The 15,876-nt window shown below is 37.2% G+C and overlaps 1 protein-coding gene across 4 annotated transcripts in view; it reads left to right on the top strand.

Annotated features, from left to right (window-relative positions):
• Window positions 1–15,876, top strand: part of ANO6 (anoctamin 6) — a 192,628-nt gene that overhangs the window by 114,967 nt on the left and 61,785 nt on the right. For all 4 annotated transcript variants that reach the window (XR_006604655.1, XM_004765581.3, XM_004765580.3 and 1 more), the window contains 3 exons: window positions 13,271–13,336; window positions 14,266–14,553; window positions 14,771–14,884. Coding sequence is in view for 3 of the 4 variants with exons in the window: in XM_004765581.3 (XP_004765638.1) it covers window positions 13,271–13,336; window positions 14,266–14,553; window positions 14,771–14,884 (468 nt within the window). In the remaining variant the exon portion in view is untranslated. The remainder of the gene's footprint in view (window positions 1–13,270; window positions 13,337–14,265; window positions 14,554–14,770; window positions 14,885–15,876) is intronic.

Raw genomic sequence — 15,876 nt, 5'->3', positions numbered from 1 at the left:
CCCACTTTGAAAATAACTCCCTCATTTTTTGTTTTGTTTGTTTGTTCTCACCTCTGTGCTATTATATCCACACAATTTTAATTGTCCCTCTCTGGACTTTTTCTCTGAAATTCGTCATTCTTAAATCTATTGACTTTTGCCCATTCTTTCAAAACAGCTGATGAAATCTGCTTAAAGTGAAGCAATTATGCCTGCTTTGTTTTGTTTGTTTATTTTGGAAGGGGTAACTTTAGAGGTTTGTCTTTGCGTGATACCTACAGTGTAAACCCAGGCATTGAAACTTGACATTCAAATTCTAATTCTGCTACTCTATGTGGAGTAATTCCAATGGATACAACAGACCAGCCCTGAATTACAGTGGCTTGATACAATAAAAGTTTACTTATTGCTCATGTCCAGGCAGATGTGGAGTCCCTGTTTTAAGCAAGATGGGTTTAGGGGTATTGTGGGGGGAGAGACGTGCTCTGTCCTTTGCAGTCATCCAGGGACTTGGGCTGACACAGAAGCTTTTCCATATTTAGCAGGTAGTTTCCAAGATCATCCTGGGCATTAACATAACTAAGAGTTTAAGAGAGAGGATGGAAAAAGGACTTGTGCTTCTTTACTACTTTGGCCTGGAAGTGACAACATCGAATGTGCCACATTTCTCTTGGTCAGAACTCAGGAAAGTGGAGCCGTTTCTGCACAGGAAAGCTACACTATGGAAGGGCAACAAGGATCTCTGGTGGACAGCTGGCTTGTCTTGACCACAGCTGTAACTGGCTATATGCCTTGAGTGAATTTTCTGATCAGTATCTTGTTTTATTATTATTTTTGAGATGTATGTCATTTTTACATTTTGGCTTTTTTAAAATCAGGGTATGTCTTACATATGACATAACATAATTTCATTGGCTGAATTTTTCTTACTGATATGTAAAATATTGGTTCATCACACACTGATGGCATCTTAGATTCAGGAAATGGGAATTCCAATACCCAATCCATAGGATTATGGTTAGGATTAAGCACAATATTATATAGAAATATTATATAGATTGTTAGCACATATTAGATAATAGATTTTAATTCTTAAATCTTTTATTTCCAGTTTTCTTAACACAAAGTATTAGTATGAACAGGCATGACTCCTCTTTTGTTATATAATTTATATATATGTATGTGTGTGTGTGTGTGTATATATAAATTTATTAGAATACTATACCTTAGAATGTTTTATCATTTTCCTGTGGACACTAAGATATTTTATGTGCAGTCATAGTCACCATCAAATATTCATTAAGCATGCATATGCCAGTGAAACTGCATTGAGCAATATAGAAAGTTAAATCTAATCCATTAAAGTGTAAAGGAAACAGTTCTGGTTTTAGACAAGAGCTTTACTGCCATGGTGAAGGAGCCCTAGAGCTGCTTTCATTATTAATAAGTGCTGCATTGGTTTTACACAGAAACGTAGGTCCCAGGGTAACTCTTATAAATCAGGAGGAAAAAATCATCATTAATTTGGCAATCTCTGAACTCAGTGGAGAGATGTACCACAATGTTGGTTTTTATAAGCCATGCTTTGAAGTGCTTTAAAGTCTGTATTTGTACAATTTACTTAGATTTCACCAGACTTTAAAGCTCAGCTTTGGAATCATTTTTATTAATCAGAAAAATATTTGTGAGTTCCATCATACAGGCCTTATTCAGGATTTAGGACTCCACCAGAGAAAGGCAATATCAAAATTCTGTTTTCATTGAGAGAAAAAAAAATTATGTCTAAATCATGTTGATTTCCTAAAGTAACACCAAGGTAGACTTTAACCAGTGACTGATCTAAAGAGTATCATTATGTACTTTCTAGAGATAGAGAAAGAGAGAAGTCATAGGGCCACAAAATATAGAGGAGTAAAAGGCTGCATCTTTCCATGAGCAAAAGAGAAAATATTTTCCATAGCCAGATCTGGTTGAAGCAACACTATTTGAAGCAACCAGTGAAGCAACACTGGTTGCTTCAAATAGCATGTCACTATGTCCTCCTATATTAGTGAAACTACTTCAGGAACTTCACACCTTCCTTTAAAAAGTATAAATCACTTACATTTAGATTAGGTATGGGGAATGACTGTAAGTTGTTTCAATAATATGTGCCCATTTAGCCCACTGTTCTTGGCACTGAATCACTTTGAATTTTTTTTTTTTTTTTTTTTTTTTTTTTTTTACAGCAAGAAACAGGAAAACCAAACTCAAAATGGCTTAAGTGCTAAAGGAAATAAATTTTCTCACTTAAGAAGTAGCCTAGAGATAAAATCATTTCTGGTTAGGTAATTCATTAGTTTAAAGAGGTCATCAGGAGTTGAATTCGTCACATCCTTCTGCCCTGCCATCCTCATATGCTGCCGTTCTTAAACTGACTTTACCTTGTTACAAGATCACTGTTGTACTTCAAGGCACCTGGAGGTGGGAAAGGGAATGCCTTTTTTTCTTTTTTTTTGAAGATTTTATTTATTTATTTGACAGATCACAAGTAGGCAGAGAGAGGAAGGGAAGCAAGCTCCCTGCTGAGCAGAGAGTCTAATTCCGAGCTTGATCCCAGCACGCTGGGATCATGACCTGGGCCTGGGCCCAAGGCAGAGGCTTTACCCCACTGAGCCACCCAGGTGCCCCGGGAATACCTTTTTTAAGGGGGAAGAAAGCTCCCCCTAGAAGGACCCTAAGCAGATTTCCCTTCACAGTTCATTGTCTATCACGGGTCTGTTCCAAAAATGACTGTTGGCAAGATGAATGGGATTACTTAGCATCATTAGCATAGACAAATGAAGATGAGTCTTTCATCTCTTAAACTGCCTAATCATCCAATACCTGAAAAAGCATCAGGCTTTTCTTAGTAGTGAAGAAGGGGGAAATGACTATTCGCTAGGTAGCCAGCGGTGTCTGGAATAGCACATGGTTAATTATATCTAAATATGTTTGATGTACACTGGGAATAACAAAGATGTTCTAAATGAAACGTCCATATTTTTTTCCAACTGTTTCTCCTCAGTTTTGTTAGTAATTTTCCTTCCACTTCCTTTGTTAGACCTGCAAACAAGTGGCAGAATTGGTCTGTTTTGAAATTTGTTTGTATGACACTTGATATCCCTTCAAATAGATGGGTTTATGACCAAGGGAACTCAGGTGTCAGTAAAGAGGGTGGAGGGGTCAAGGCAGCATGAAGACAGTATAAGCAATCCCGAGTAAGTTGTTTAGTTTAGCTTTCTGTCTGCGCAATCCATTCCTAAAAGTTAATGGAAAATTTATGTCCTTGAAGTTTATGTAAATTTTGTGTATGGAAATGTAAATTTGTATTTCATACCTGACTTTAAGAATTCTTTAGTAGGTGGCAGAAGGATCTAGCCTGTGGAGATCATAGCATAAGAGGTTTTTAAGAAATGAGCAATCAAATTAAATTATATCCAAAACTTCAAATAATGTGAGACAACTAACTAATTGGTTAAAGATCCTGTGAGCTTTAAAAACTGTTGCCCATGGTTTTAGATGAGTTATCATAAGGCTGGAAATGTTTGCCTAGAAGCTGGTTGAGATTCCTTTGGACATGTTTCAAAGCTCATCAAAAAGTTCTAGTACAATAAATACATTACATCACTCCATTTACTGAGGTCTTACATTTTTTAGTAAACTTTTTATAACAGTGTCCATGAAAATCTTTTACTTTTTTGTTTGTTCGTTTCAGTGTAGAGTTGAGTAAGACTCCAGACTTTAGAGTACTCCGTGCTCATCACAAGTGCACTTCTTAATTCCCATCCACTCATCCACCCCTCCCCCCACCCTTTGGTGACCATCACTTTGTTCTCTGTGGTTGAGAATCTGTTTTTCGCTTTGACACTCTCTTTTTTCCCCATGAAGATTATTTTATTTCTTAAACTCCACATATGAGTGAAATCATATGGTATTGGTCTCTCTCTGATCTTGTACATTTTTATTAACTACTCTTATTTTAAAATTTTGTTGAAATTTTCAACAGCATTTTAAATTGTGGTTTGTGATTTATTGTGTATTAAACATCTTCATTGATTTTCATCAGTTCTACCCAGAAACCTTGATAAACTCTTTTTAGTTCTAATAGTTTCCAGTGTGTCTTGTATGATTTCTCAGGAAAAGACCAATTATCTATGAATGATGAAAGCTTTGGTCTACCTTTGCCATTTTTATACTTTCCTTTTCTTACTGGAGTGCAATGGCTATCAGACCTCTTGAATAAAACCAGTAACGCACGGTAGTCAGCATTATAGTATTCCTGATTTTATTGGGAATGTTTGTACAGTTTCACCAAAATATCACACCTCTATAAGATTTTGGCAGTTTTCTTTAAAAAAAGCTTAAGGAGTCCCCTTCTAGTCCTGGATTGCTGAGCATTTTTATGATAAGTGGGTTTTAGGGCAAGTAAGTTTTCCAAACTTACTTATTTATACAAACAACCTGGAGCACTTGCTTAAAGTAGTTTTCTTGACCCCATGCTTGGAGATTCTGACTAAGTAGGTATCAGATGCTGCCTGAGCAATCTACTTTCCCCAAGTAAAGAAGATGCCTTTTATCCAAGTTAAGAAATATTGTTGTTGAGACCACCTTCTCTATGCATACAGCAGCTACTCCTTTGTGATCTTTATCCCTTTCAAGCTTATTACTTATGAAAATTTAGTATAGTTGATTTTTACTAAACTTGTGCCTTTTTAAAAGTGAGATACAGGTGACTGTTTAGAGCCCCCCCAGGACAAATTACAGCTTTTTCATTCCAACCTAAGACCAGATCTCAGAAGGAGCAATCAGAGAAAGAAAAGGATTTTCTGTTCTCCACATCCTGGTGACCTTTCTGTCTGTTTTAAGAATTGGGCCCCAGGTTACTTTCCACTTGAGGAGTAAGAACCAAGATTTGGATTAATTGCTCTCATGCTGAGTACTCAAAAATAAAACCAAACATGCTTATACCAGCAACACATTTTGTAGCTGTAATTTGAAACTGTCGATTCTAATTTACTTTATTCCTTTTAACCTACAATCTTAGTATAAATAAGTAGGGTGTAAAGAAAGGAGATAAAAATATAAAGAAGAGGTCTCTGCCTTTGTCCAGAATGCTAGTGAACTGAGGTCAGACTGGATTTTGCTCCCTAAAACAGAAGAGAGGACACTTACCAAAAGTTACTGGGGAGGTAAAACCAGCCAACACTGGTTGCCATCATTTCTTCTTAACCTCTCCTAATATAAGCCTGAAGTTCCCAATTCATGGACTATCTGTGGCAAACATGTCATTTCCAGGAAGTATTTTATGCTGTTCTGATGCTTCAAAATCCCTTTCTGCCATTCCTTTTATTTCTTCAACTTGGGGAAGATATGCCAATGTTAAGTCTGCTCAATCATGTCTTCTCTTTTATGAGGCTCCATGGAACACATTGCTTTCTGGGAGATCCTCAGAACATTATATTTCTTTTGGATAGGTTTTTTTTTTTAGTTGTGGTAAAGCATTAGAATATATTATTAATAACATCTCCCATTTTCTTTGGCTAGTAGGAAACTCAGAAGCATATTTACAACGGAACTCTAACTTCTGAACAGGATCTATGGTTAATAAAAAATCATTTTATTTATTACTCTGATACATCACTTCATTTTATTTTCCTGGACTTTACATTTGTCACTCTGTGTTTCTCATTTAACTGCTTTATTCTTGATGTTATTTCTGTAAGTGACCTCAAATACTTTTTTAGCAAATCATAAATAAATAAATAAAGTTAATGTAGTATTTGCATATGTAGGGAGCTAATGACTAGAAAAATTATACTTTGCAAGCTAAAGTCAATAATAAATGATTTCTGAGTTATCCACACTGTTAATTATCATCTATTACCCACAAATAACCATACATTTAATACACATAAGACTTAATGAGAAGTCAAGCCAGGTGATCCCTCAACAGATTTTTTTAAAAAAATATTTAATAAAACTTAAAACTTAAATTTAAAAAATTTAATTTAATTTAAAATTTTAAAAAATTTAATAAAAATTTAAAACTTACTTGTACTACAATGTTTATATTAGTTGTCTTAATTTTTTTTTAAGATTTTATTTATTTATTTGAGAGAGTAAGAGAGAGAGAGAGAGCATGAATGGGGAGAGGTCAGAGGGAGAAGCAGACTCCCGGCTGAGCAGGGAGCTCGATGCGGGACTCGATCCTGGGACTCCAGGATCATGACCTGAGCTGAAGGCAGTTGCTTAACCAACTGAGCCACCCAGGTGCCCTCAGCAGTGATTTTTTATAAGTTGCTTTTTCTCCTTTTCTCAGAAAATTTCTCTTCTCTAAGTTACCCACAGAGAGCATTTATGTCTTTTGTAATTACACCTAAAATGTTAATTTAAAAAAGAAAGTCAGAAGTTAATATTCACTTCCATTCCATGCTTATTATTTAAAATGTGCATCCTTTTTTCTGCCCCCTAGAGAACACATGTTATCTACTTGAGTAAATTCCTCATCAGATTGGTCCACTAACATTAAATGTTTTATCACCAGCCTGTGAATTTAAATTAAGTCCCAATTAAATTATTTACTCTGCTTAGCAAACCTTTTTGAGCACATGATGTATAACTAATAAATAGTACTTATAGTAGTTAGTAATTTTTTTTTTGTACAAATTAAGGACCTTTAATGTATTCGTCATTCATCTTTGTAGGCTTAACAAAGATTGGCAAGTTGAAAAATATGCTGACAGTACCATCAGTACTTTGCCCAACAAGTATTCAAGAATACTTGAAATTAATCTATGCATATATTCATTAATCCTAACTGATTCGTGGTTTATTATCATTATACTGTGTTCAGTAACTTTACTTCATAGGCATTACAATCCTTGTTTTTCTTATCCTGTGAAAGCTGGTTGACTTAAAGAACATGGTAGATTGGTGTTTACAATCAATACTATTGCTGTATAATTCACAGACCATTCCTGTGACTTTATTAAGCCAGATGAGATGTGTAATCTAAAGTGCTTAGGGGCAGAAAGCTTCCTTAATTATGCCAGTCTGTCCTTCGTGATTTTGATTGCTTTTGTTCTCTATTTCTCTGACCGCTGTATTAACCTCTCAAAAGAGGTATGAATAAAATTCCAGTTTCTGGGGTGAGATAGGTACTCTTTATCCTTTTTTACTTTGAACCTCCAGCACCAGTCTCCACCCACAGTAGTGGAAGCACATCCATCCTTTTCAGGAGGTACACAGGTCCTCAATGATTACAGTCATTTTGGATTTACTTTAGGTTAAAAAAAAAAAAAATCCAGGTCGCAATGCCAATGAATTTGTTCCCCTAGGGACAGAAGAATTTACAGTACAATCTAAAGTATGACTGGGCATTTTTCAGAGCCAAAGAGCCTAGTTTGGTTATTTTGTGCTGCTAAATACTATAGACTATAGAACATAGTTTAGGTTCATATATGTAAAGTTTTTCCGATAAGGCACATAGATGATCTTTAGTGAAAAAAAATGTGTGATCTCATATTTATTTTTTTCAACAAATATTTATTGAACCATGGCTATGCCAGTCAATATGCAATATTAATTTTCTTTCATTTTTAACATGGAAGATAGCTCTACCCTAATTTTTTAAATGTCAAGAACACTGTTACTTATCTAAGTATAAATTCTACAAGGAAATGAAGATAATGATTTCATATTAAACAGACTGAAGCAATCTTTTCTTAAGTAATCAGTCTTTCCCTGATATGTGCTTGTTTGACAAATACCGTACATATGCTAATTTACTTTAGCTACCTGACAAACCAAGAAAACTGGTTTGATCAATTTTTAAAATATTCCACTAGTTCTTTGTGAATTGCCTTGCCAAAGGAAAATAACAAGAACTGTCTTATTAAAGTAACTCCAAGGTGATAGATTAAGATGTTTAAGCAAATAAAAATGTCCTATCCTTGATTCAACTGTTTAAGTATTTATAGTGAGTGGTAAAATAGAGGGCATTATAAACCAACTCCAAGGTCTACCAATTATCTTGAGAGAAATCAAGTAAATATCTCAGGAGTTCTTTATAAAGAACTAGATAAGAACTAAAATAGGATAAATTAGTACAACCTTTCTGGAGGGCAGTATGGCAGTACATATTAAAGAACTTAAAATTGCATACGCTCTTTGAACAATTCTGCTTCTGGGACTTTATCCGGAGGAAGTAATAATGGATGCACAAAGACTGTTCTACAAGGATTTTTATAATAGTGAAAATTAGGAGCAACCTAAATATCCAAAAATTTGAGATTTGTTAAATAAATTATAGTATATCTCTCTGAGAGACTATTACCAAGCCATTAAAATGAGGTGGAAGAAAAGTATTTCTAAGGTTTTCTGCATCTTTGATATTCCCGTGTGCTATATACACTCTTGTCAATGACCTCCCTTATTATACAGAGAAATTAGGGAAAAGTAAGAAGTTACAAAGATGTGTTCACAACCTTCAGAGAGTGAAGAGGACATACACACACGCTGTCTCACACAGATATACTCATTTATCAGATAACAAAGAAGGTAGTCCGAGGACCAGGATGACCAAGTAGTATAGAAGAATCAAGAGGGAGAGCAGAGTAACTCAGCACTAAGATCCAGTTCTCGGAGTTATAGTAAAACAGTGTCATTGGTGTCCCACTGAAGGGGGGTCACTGGGTGCAAGTGGATTGGGGTTGCCTGTTCTTATTCAGATATTTCGCATTAAAAAAGAAGAGGTGAGCCCCTAAGGCTTGTAGGGGAGCGAGGGTTTAGTTTTTTGTTTTTTAAAAGGAATAAGGGAAGTTGAGCATGTTTGAATGGAGAAAAAGAGAATATGGTAATGGCTAGCATGTTTATGGATTATTATGTATAAAACATGATACTGAGGGCTTTTATATCCCTGATCATATTTAATCCCTAAAAGACCCTCAAGATGAAGCTATTTCTTGTCCTATTTTGAAATGAAGCTACCAGCGCTTGTATGATTTACATTATTTTGCCCAATGTCACAGAATCTGGATTTGAATTTTGACTTTGAATCTAACTATCATGCCATTATTTTCTAAAAGGAAAACAAAAACTGAAAGAACTAAATGGGCTCTTTAGTAGACTAAAATGTGAACGGAGAGAGTCCCATGAAGGCAGTAAAGAGTTGTAGCCTCAGTTTAGGAATTCTGTAAAGAAGGAGCCAAGTCTTACTGTCCAGTGTTGAGCATGTTACCATCACGGTGATAGAGCCGATACAACCAAGACGGGAGCAGTTTGTGTTTCATATGTTAGATGACAGAACTGCCTTCCTGTGGGGTTGGTTCATTTCCAACTCTCTTAACCATTCCCCTTTACCATCTAGTAATTCAGGCTCCAGGGTGTCTAGAAGACACTTCATGCTCTGAATGCCCCTGAGCTATCTGGTGCTAGCACACTCCAGAATTAAATTGTATCTCTTCATCTCTGTCATATCCTGTAATACTTGTAAGCAAAAGTTCATGGAACATTCTGGGGGCCTCAGAAAAGGTGAGCATGATTGCTTCACTCAGTACTTTTATTCCTCAGTCCATTCCAACTTAACAGGCAGCCATCGATCTGCCATCTGCTCAATTTATTCATTCATTCATCAGACATTTGCTGCATGTTTATTCTATTATAGGTCTAAGTGCTGAGGATATCGAGATTAAAAGACATCTCTGGAGGCAAGGATGGTAATTGAAGAGTAGCTAAGGCCATGGAAGGATTTAATATTGCTAAGGATGGGAAACATTTGAAGTGTCTGTTGGCTGGGAGTAAGAGCAACGAAGAGGAAAGAATAAAGAGAAAGAGAAAAAGAGAAGGGATTGCTGAAGCAAGCTCCAGAGGAGAAGTGAAAAGGATGCAGTCTTCTGACTCCAGGAGGAGAGATGGTATCTAGCTGTTGATAAGTAAATAGAAAGACACCTGCAGGAGTCCCCACGAGTGGCTGCCATTTTCTCTGCAAGGAAGGAAGTGATGTTACTAGCAGAGTGTCCTGGTGTGGAGTGTGAGGAGCTCCTTGAAGGTATGGACCAGCTCCCTAGTGGATGAGTAGGGACCAGAAAGGAGATGGCTGTGTATCCTAGTGGACCGAACTGTAGTAGTAACCATGAATTTGTAATAAGGCCAGGTAATGCAGTTATGTGTTTCTTTCTGCCAGTACTTAATTGTTAAAATAGCCGTTTATCCACTAGAGAAGTTCCTCTTTTGACTGATTCTCCAGGTCTTCTCATGAGAAAGACATTTGTCTACAAGAGTGAATATCCTTGGGCCTGAACCTTTACATTATAACTGAAATCTTTCCTGACTGACTTCAAAAGGATACAGAAGACACAGTCATGGATCCTGTTAATGGGTCAGTCTGGGTTGCCCCTTGTACAGATGCAGGATGAGTCATCTTCCCTGAAGGAGAGGAAGTCAGAGTGTCTGGTGTACTCAGAGCACCTGCTCCCCACTGTACAGTGATGTCGGTTTCAGCCTAACAACTTCTCCCTAGTTCACGGTTACCGAACCAGTCACGATTCCTGCTGGCAAGTGACAGAAATGAGCTCTAACATAAGCAAACAAGGAGTTTATCAGAGGAATGTTAGGGAGCTCACAAGTTCCTCTGAAGGGTTGGACATATAAGATAAGCCTGGAAACCAGGCAGCTGGGAGCAGTGCCCCAAATCCCACTGCAGAGCCATTCTGGGAGAGAAAGCATGGTTGCTGGTCAGTGGCAGCGGCTCCGATCTGCTGTAACCTCTACTTCGGCTATCTCGGGAACTGGCATTTGCTTTCCAAACTACCCTCGAATGAGTTCTGTTGGGCCCAGCTTCTTTGTGTCACTGGCTTCTGAGAGAGGGTCTGGAGGGGTTGGTCTGATTGACAAGGCCTCGCTCATGTGCAAATAGCTGAACTTCACAGGAGACCAGGAAGGAGAATGTATTTTTTTCACCAGTATAGTGGGCATGGGCTGTGGGGAGAGCTGCAGTGTTGAGGGCACCATAAGGAACAGCAAATGCCTGTTACGTTGTCATGAAACACACGAATAAATGTTTCAGTCCTTCTGTATCAGAAGAAGGTCTTAGGTCATTGGACGCTGAGTTTCTCTCTAGTTCCCCCATAGCAAACTACTTTAAATTCTTTGAATTTTCAGTGCTTTGAAGGATGCTCTCAGGAGTGTTTGTAGAAGGAATTAATATGCATTTGTTGAGTATAGTCTTTGAACAAGCCAGCATTCGGCATAGACTCTGTGCCAAGCACCATGTTGAACATTGTTTGCAGGATTAAATATGCTTTTACTTTTTTTGTTGTTGTTGTTGTTTTCTATTACTTGTTTATTTGGAGGGGGCAGCAACAGAAAAAGAGGGAGGGGGAGAACCTTAAGCAGGCTCCACGTCCAGTATACGGCACCCGATGCGGGGCTCCATCTCGCAGCCCTGAGTTCATGACCTGAGCCAGATGCTTAACCTACTGAGTCACCCAGGCACCCTTGAAAAGTGCTTTTAAGCAGCAGTAAAGAAAGAAGCTATCAGGCACGAGAATGGGACTACCATGCAAGAATCAAAATGCAGGTTAGGATCTGGAGTGAAGAAATACTGCCTAGTTTGAAGCAGGATGAGTCTAAAGGAGATTCCCAAGCTAAAATTGGGGATATAGCGGGTCTGGTTGCTTGTTCCTGTTTAAGGGAGTGTAGCTCTTGCTGATTTTTCTCTCACTATTGCATGCTCAAATTGTAAGAAGCAATTAAATGTATTACATTTGTAAAGCTCTTAGACCAGCCTCTGGCGTGTCGTAAGTACTGTATCACATCATTTACTAAATAAATAAAAATCATACCAATATTCTGTTTCTGATACTGCCACAAAAGATGTTAGGGATTCCACTTGGACTCATATTTAACCAAATACTACGTGTATTTTTTCACTTCTTGGCCTCTGGCCTTTTTCATGCAGCACCATCTGCTTTCTGTTTATTAGCTGCTTTCTGTGTTCTCAGCACTTTGGCACTGCAGCTCAGCCTTTCCTCCTCCCCTTGGCAACTGGCAAATCATGAATGGCGCTCCCTGGGCAAAGTGGTCTTGACTGCTGTGTCCCTTGGATTACCTAGGCCATGATCCACTAATTCCTTTAGCTTGTTAACTGCTCAAGTTAAGACAAATGTTTTTTGTTTTGGGGGATTTTTTTGTCCAACTTTTTCACTTGTCTTCAGTGGGTGAATTGGTCTAATTAATCTTCTGTGATGACTAGAAATGGAAATTCTAGTTTACGTGCCTTATGTGGTTTAAATTCTACAATCCTCATGAGAACCTCAAAAGGAAATTAGGCTTTCTCTATTCAATAGAGAAGGAAAATGAGGCATAGAGAGTTTGTTTTCTGCCAAGGGTCGAAGAGCTGATAGTGATGGCACCAGAATTTGAACACAGGCAGTCTGGTTGTAGAGTTTGTACGCTGAACCCCTGTCTTCACTCATTTTTCTGATTTCATGATGCAATATAGCTGTTTCATCACCAAAAACCTTCTTTTAAAAGGTTAACTAAGTCTCTACCTTGACATGCTTTCCTTACGGCTTAGGACACAACCTGACAAAAGCCTAGCCAGATAGAATTTAATATCAGTAAATATGGTACATTCTGCACCTTTTCAAATGGCCACGTGACACAGACAGATCTATTATCAATTCCCTGTTTTTGTAGGTTTATAGGTGTTTTATACCTTCATGGACATTTTAATCTTGCAGAGAAAAACATTCTTTCAAATTTTGCCAAAATTGTTTATTTTGTTTGTTGAATTTGTTCAAGGTATGTAGAGATGAAATATATATATCTGAAATTGGAACCATCTGTATGTCTGATATGTCTAGAATGCCAGATCTGGTAAATGACATCAGTGAATGGGACTCAGAAACCTCCTTTTTTGTGTCAGACTGCTTATAATTAAAAAAAAAAAAAAAAAAGTTTTGGAATTGAATCAAAGCCAGAGACTTTTATGCATCCCGAATGGCCAGAAACCCATGGGGACAACCAAGACCTTCGAGAGTGCTAAGTGAATCCAAGTACACTCCATTGCATTTCATCGCAGGAATCCAACACACCCACAAATCACCAACAGCAAGAGCACCTTGGTTGCTTACGTGCCCTTTTGAGCAGATCTATCTTTTCATCCGATTCAAACTGGTTTGATTTGGTTTCGTTTGTCTTTAAAAAGACTTTCTCTGTCCTTGGCCAAACTACAGGGCCTAACATATTTTTCAATTTCTTTTGACAGAGAAAAAGACAAGCATATGAATCCAACCTCATCTGTGATGGCCTGCATTTAGAAGCAACAAGATCGGTAAGTGTTGGATCCTTTCCAATTCCTAGCTGACTGTTGCTCTTGGGAAGCTACATGTCATTTGGGATGCTAGACTGGTATTTGAAGCTTGCAATTCGAGTGATGTCCTAGGCTGGGCGGAAAGGGGGGGGCATCCCTCAAAATCTGCATTATAGAATGTATTTGTTTCTGATCAAAGTCAGTATACCTTTTTTAGGAGCCAAAGAATGTAATACTGAATGCATGTATAAATTATCATTTTCTTCTTTTAAGAGCTTTTAAAAAAGATCTCTTATTTTATAAACAATGGCTTATAAAAAGTAGTGAATATAAGAATAACAAAAATAAAAATCCTCTATATTCTAATTATACATAAATAAATCTTGTGGTCCCACTGAACTTTTTTATTCCTCAAAACATATCTGTTTTTCCCTTTCAAAAAGGGGGATGATTATTTCACAGTTTTATAATTTGCTTTTCTTTCTGCTAATATGTAGTAGATGCATTTCTATATTGACATCTTTTTCTTATGGACACATAACATGACATTTAAAAGATATATAATATACTAATGAGTCCTGCTCTGGGTTAGAAATTTTACAATTATCGTTAAAATAACACTGCAGTGAATAGTCTGATGTTTTTCTTTTTAGTCACCAATTTGGGTGGAGTGATAGGCAAATTAACAAGTTTGCTTTTTCTTTATTTAAAATAATAGTAGTTTTCTGAAAGTATAAAAAGGATTTTAATTACTTGCTCAATAATTTTGAACCAAGAAATTATCTTTAAGGCAAAAATATCTGATGGCATGCAAGTCTGTTTTTATTTTATCTTCGTCTTTACCAGCATCCTATATTTTGACTACCAGCAACCTAAGAACAATCCATATGTGTTTCAAAATTATGAAAATAATCGGTTTCCTGGTTTATGTTTTTATTCTTCCATTGTAGGTTTTGGATGATAAGCTTGTGTTTGTAAAAGTACATGCCCCATGGGAGGTGTTATGTACGTACGCTGAGATAATGCACATCAAATTGCCTCTGAAACCCAATGATCTGAAAACCCGGTCCTCAGCCTTTGGTAATTTCAGCTGGTTTACCAAAGTCCTCCAAGTGGATGAAAGTATCATCAAGCCAGAGCAGGAGTTTTTCACTGCCCCATTTGAGAAGAACCGGATGAATGATTTTTATATTCAGGATAGAGATACTTTCTTCAATCCAGCCACCAGAAGCCGCATTGTAAGTCTAAACCAAATGTAGTTGCTGTCTTCGAGTAATTTGGAACCTCCTGCTTGAATAATTAGTGGTCTGGTGTGCTTGGTTTAGTTTCGTTTTTAAAAGCTCTCCCCTCCCCCCAACCCCTCACTGAAAAGGAAGCAGATTCCTATTACAATAGTAACAATAATTGGGTAGTTACACATTAATGCATTCATTTTGTTTTATAAATTTTTTTTAGGTTTACTTCATCCTCTCTCGGGTCATGTATCAAATAAGAGACAATGTTAAAAAGTTTGGAATTAACAAACTTGTCAGCTCTGGGATCTACAAAGCGGCTTTCCCTCTCCATGATGTAAGTCAAGTGGCAAGAACGAAATAAAATACCCAAGGTGTACTTTACTGTGAATAGAGAAGGGGCTAATCTTCTTAACCTTGAGTTTCTTCTTCCATAAAATGAAGATAGTCTATGACAAGGTTACAAGCTCATTGAGGGCAGGAACTGGGTTATTTTGGGCCATAGAGAAGGCCATCAGTTTGAACAGTCAATGAACGGATGATGGAAACAGCAGGCATCTTGTAGTGCGCATATAGAGCTCTGCTGGTGGGCAGGTAAGAGCACGGGCTCTGGGGCTTGCTCTCCCACTTTCGAGCTGGATGACCTCATAAAAGTCACTTAGCCTCTCAGTACCTCAATTTCCTCATCAATAAAATGGGGATAATTATCATACTTACATCATAGAGTTATGCCATAGAGTTATGAGGGTTAATTAAATTATCTCTGTCCAATGTTAGCACCATCCCTGGCATGTAGTATAAGCAATAGCTCTCTTTATAATTACTGACAGATATTGTTATCAACTAGAAAAGTATTGGTTCTTTTTAAGTAAAATACGTGTTAGATCTTCTCACTCATAATTTTCTAGAACACGGGCTTTTTCGCCCTGAAATACCATTTTCTTCCTGTGTCCTAGACTATCATAAGGCTTTTACAAAGGCATCTGTCAGAGTTCTCATCCTGATGGCAATACTGCAGGGTGTTGACATTTTTTAAGGACTCCGTTCTGACATGACAGCAGCTCCTCAAATTCAAGAGCACTTCTGTGGCCGATAACATCTCTCATGAAATGAGAATTGTAAAATGTGACTGCTTCAGACCCTTAACGATTCCATAAATGCAGGGATATTATATTTAAGCTCTTTAGGTAAATTCTGTCATTGAAATAAATTAAATACTATATTATAGTGTGCTATAGCTTTGTCACATTCACTATCAATTTTTCTGAATCTCTAAGACCAAGAAAGCCAAGAGTAAGATTGATCCTTCTGCTGGGTAGTACGTGTATG

Source organism: Mustela putorius, unplaced genomic scaffold, assembly GCF_011764305.1.
Source record: "Mustela putorius furo isolate JIRA1106 unplaced genomic scaffold, ASM1176430v1.1 tig00537227_pilon_pilon_pilon, whole genome shotgun sequence".
Classification (NCBI taxonomy): domain Eukaryota; kingdom Metazoa; phylum Chordata; class Mammalia; order Carnivora; family Mustelidae; genus Mustela; species Mustela putorius.
This window is presented reverse-complemented; position numbering and strand designations above follow the sequence as displayed.